Source organism: Apis dorsata, unplaced genomic scaffold (genome assembly GCF_000469605.1).
Source record: "Apis dorsata unplaced genomic scaffold, Apis dorsata 1.3 scaffold_70, whole genome shotgun sequence".
Classification (NCBI taxonomy): domain Eukaryota; kingdom Metazoa; phylum Arthropoda; class Insecta; order Hymenoptera; family Apidae; genus Apis; species Apis dorsata.
Genome location: NW_006263368.1, coordinates 255840 through 259718, shown reverse-complemented (window position 1 = coordinate 259718; position 3879 = coordinate 255840). Strand labels below are relative to the sequence as shown.

Here is a 3879-nt window from a genome sequence, read left to right as displayed (position 1 = left end):
ATATAAATATATATGTCTGATAAATAATTATATTAAAATACTAAATTTTATATTAATATAATTTTAAATATAATTAAATATATAATTAAATATTTTTCACATAATAGATGTATTCAATATATTATTTATAATATATTTATAAAATTATTATTTTAAATTAAAATCTTTTTCCAATATCATTATATTTCGTTTTTAAAAACTACATTTTGAATAATAAATAATATATTATATTTAATATTTTTTAAGTTCTTATTTTTTCTAAAATGTTCCGTAATAAACCGCGTTAATGTGATAAATTTCACATATATAATAAAATAATTTTGTATATAATCTTTTTCATATTAATATATACTATATAATTTTTTGGAATAAATTCTAAAATACATACACAACATTTTTCTATGTAAAAGCTTTATTTTATTTATTATTAGCAAATTCATTCATGAGAACATATTAACATAAATGTTAGTGATTTTTTTTATCGCTAAATTGTAAAATAGTAAATTATAATTTAATTTTACCAGTATAACAAATTATAAGAAAAAAGGATAAATAATATATTTTAATATTATTCTTCCAATTCACCAGATTCCATTGCATCGCGATATGATTTATCCTTTGATCGTTCTGGATCTAATTTAATCATATCATCAATTCTAAGAATTGTTATTGCTGCTTCCGTAGCAAATTTCAGAGATTTTATTTTTGAAATAGCTGGTTCCAATACACCAGCCTTTTTATTATCTTTAATAGTACCTTCGAGTAAATCCAGACCAACCCTACAAAATATTATAATATAATTAATATAATATTATATTTCCTATATGAAAGAAATTTTAATTTCTTATTAAAAAATATTACCATTTTAAATCTGCAAGATCTGCTTTCGTTTGACTGGAATTATGATAAGCACGTAATTTAGCAACAAGATCTGTAGCGTCTTGTGCCGCATTAACAGCTAATGTTTTTGGTATAATCAATAATGATCTTGCAAATTCAGCAATAGCTAATTGTTCTCGAGAACTCTATAAAATATAAAATATAAAATATTTTAATACAAAAATAATTTAATAATTTACAACATTATAAGAAAACTTACAAGTGATGTAGCAAAATTTTCTAAATAAATTGAAAGTGCTGCTTCAACACAACCACCTCCTGCAACCACACTTTTACTCTCTAAAACTCGTTTTACTGCACATAATGCATCATGCACAGATCGTTCCATTTCATCACAGTAATAATCATTTGGTCCTCTTAATATCATGGAACTTGCTGTTCTTGCTTTTGGTCTGTTATAAAAATATAAATTTAATTTCAATTTTAATTATATCATCTGTATCAAATAATAAATAATCTTAAAAAACAAACCCTTTAATAAGAATGAGCTCATCATCACATATCATTTCTTGTACTACTTCAGCAGCTTCTCCAAGAAAACTTGAATCAAAACTTTCCTCTCCTTCCATATTAGTTAAAGAAGTAAGAAATTGTGCACCTGTAGCTTTTGCAATTCTTTTCAAATCTGCTTTTTTACATCTACGAACTGCCATTGCTTTAGCTTCTATAAAATACTAAACAAAATAAAAATTTATATATAATTTTGTTATCTTTTTAAAATAAGAAAAAATAATAATATATATATCGTATGTATAATAATATTTAGTATACCTTTAAACAAAGATCATCAATTCCTCCAGATACAAGAACAACATTTGTACCTGCTGAGAGAATTTTTTGTATACGTTCTTTTGTAATATCTGCTTCACGTTGGCGTACTGCTTCTAGTTTTTCAGGATCTGTGATTAGTACTTCAACACCTAATTTCATTTTTGTTTTTTGTAAAGAGAAATCTAAACATGCAATTTTTGCGTTCATTATTCTTTTAGACATTGCTTGAGAAGCTACAGTACAATTCAATGCATAACCCTGCACTAATATAGATTCTCTAACACTCTTTCCATGAGCTTTTAAAACATTAACTGCTTTCACAGGATATATAAATCCTCCTTTTCCATCACTAACTTTTACTGCATTTGCAGCATCTACGACCATATTTCCAAAGAAATCAGCATCACTAAATGAATTTATTAAGGAAGTGATGATGATAATAATAGTATAAAATAGTAGTAAATAAAATGCACATATTTAATTTTTTTATATGATAGAATAAAAAAAGGATACGCTCCAATGATTTTACTGGACATTGAAGTTTTTGCTACATTAACTAAACAATCTCTTCCAAGCTCATCTACACCAACTGTTAAATGTTCTTGAATATATTTACAAGCTTCTCTAAAATATAAGTGATATAATATTTTTACTATTATATAAAATGTAAATATATAAAATATTTTTATTTTATTTTATTATTTAAGAATATTTATTTCTTTATCTTTAATAAATTTTAAAAATAAATTGATAATTATTTACTTGCAAGCAAGCCTGTAACCACTAATTACAGATGTTGGATGAATTTTTTGTTTTACAAGTTCATCAGCATTTTTTAATAATTCAGCTGCCACTATTACCTGTTTAAATAATTTATTATCTTATTTAAAAATAATATATTTAAATACAATAAATTAAATAAACTTACAACTGAAGTAGTTCCATCTCCAACTTCTTCATCTTGTAGTTGTGCTAGTTCTACTAAAACTCTTGCAGCTGGATGTTCAACTTCTAATAAACGTAAAATAGTTGCTCCATCATTTGTAACAGTAACATCCTATAATATTAATTCAAACATATAAAATACAAATTTAAAAAATATTTTAATTAATTTTTATATAGATATATTTTACAAAAATGTTTACATACACCAATATCATCTACGAGCATTTTATCCAAACCAACAGGACCCAAAGAACTCTTTACTATATTAGCAATTGCACAAGCAGCCATGACTAGAAAACAAAAAAATAAATAAAAAAATAAAATAACTATACTGAATATGAAAAATTTATATATTTCAATATATAAATTCAATAAAATATATATTATAAAGTCATATTGAAATTTATATTTGAATTTTATTAAGTTTTTTTAAAAAAATAATTCATAAATATTGAAATTCTATTAAAAAAAATAATTTAAATATTATTTTAATGTGTTATAAATAATTATCAATATTAATATTAATATTACTTACATTGCATAAAAAAGTAAAAAATTATAAATATAAATTATTTTATAATAATTTCATATAGTTAAAAATTTTAATAAAAATAAAATTATTATATAAAATAAAAAATCTGTATTTCATATAAAAATTACATAAAATATAACCAAATTCTTATACAAAATGAATAACTAACATACCATTTTGTGTTCTTACAGGAGCCCCGGATTGTCGAACACCACCAACAACTAAAGGACTAGCAACAGTTGACATTTTGCAATATTTTTTTTTACTTTAATCAACACTATAATTATACAGGAATAAAAATTTCAATTGCCGATAGAAATACTACCATAAAATTATCCGCGTGTATATACCATTGATAATAATGATGATCAATGCCTACACCAACTTTCCTTTTAAAGATAATCTCAATATTATTTCCTATTGGTTGAATTATTTTGTATCAGTATTTAATTGGACAAAAAATTTTTTTTCTTTTTATTATTTTTTAGAAACATTCGTTAATATATATTATATAAATTTATATAATATATATTATATATAATATAATATATATTATATAAATTTTAAAACAAAATAAATATTTATTTGTGATGCAACTAATGAAATCCTTTAATACATCCTTTAATCCAAATTATAAATTAAAATATAAATTAAATTTAAGTTTTAAGATCTTTATTTCGATCAATCAAATTTTTAAACTTTTTAATATTTTATTTATGTACAAAATTCGA

At 22.0% G+C, this 3879-nt stretch overlaps 2 protein-coding genes across 2 annotated transcripts in view; one reads left to right on the top strand and one right to left on the bottom strand.

Moving 5' to 3' along the window:
- Window positions 1-394: 394 nt before the first annotated feature.
- LOC102670739 (T-complex protein 1 subunit alpha) lies at window positions 395-3546 on the bottom strand. The gene is made up of 10 exons (XM_006610210.2): window positions 3322-3546; window positions 2821-2906; window positions 2600-2728; window positions 2434-2531; window positions 2185-2295; window positions 1672-2077; window positions 1372-1574; window positions 1100-1292; window positions 862-1025; window positions 395-779 (listed from the first exon to the last, which is right to left on the bottom strand). The coding sequence occupies exons 1-10, from the start codon at window positions 3392-3394 to the stop codon at window positions 569-571; spliced, it is 1674 nt and encodes a 557-aa protein (XP_006610273.1). The 5' UTR covers window positions 3395-3546; the 3' UTR covers window positions 395-568.
- LOC102670878 (39S ribosomal protein L27, mitochondrial) overlaps window positions 3444-3879 on the top strand; it is a 2415-nt gene continuing 1979 nt past the window's right edge. The window contains exon 1 of the mRNA XM_006610211.2: window positions 3444-3546. Coding sequence (XP_006610274.1) covers window positions 3510-3546 — 37 coding nt within the window. The 5' untranslated portion in view covers window positions 3444-3509. The remainder of the gene's footprint in view (window positions 3547-3879) is intronic.

Excerpts from the sequence above, each read along its gene's own strand:
- LOC102670739 (XM_006610210.2), bottom strand. The coding sequence starts at position 3,394 with ATGTCAACTGTTGCTAGTCCTTTAGTTGTTGGTGGTGTTCGACAATCC. Across the intron at positions 2,729-2,820 it reads TGCTCGTAGATGATATTGGT|GATGTTACTGTTACAAATGA; the intron begins GTATGTAAACAT and ends TTAATATTATAG. Across the intron at positions 1,293-1,371 it reads GAGCTCATTCTTATTAAAGG|ACCAAAAGCAAGAACAGCAA; the intron begins GTTTGTTTTTTA and ends TTTTTATAACAG.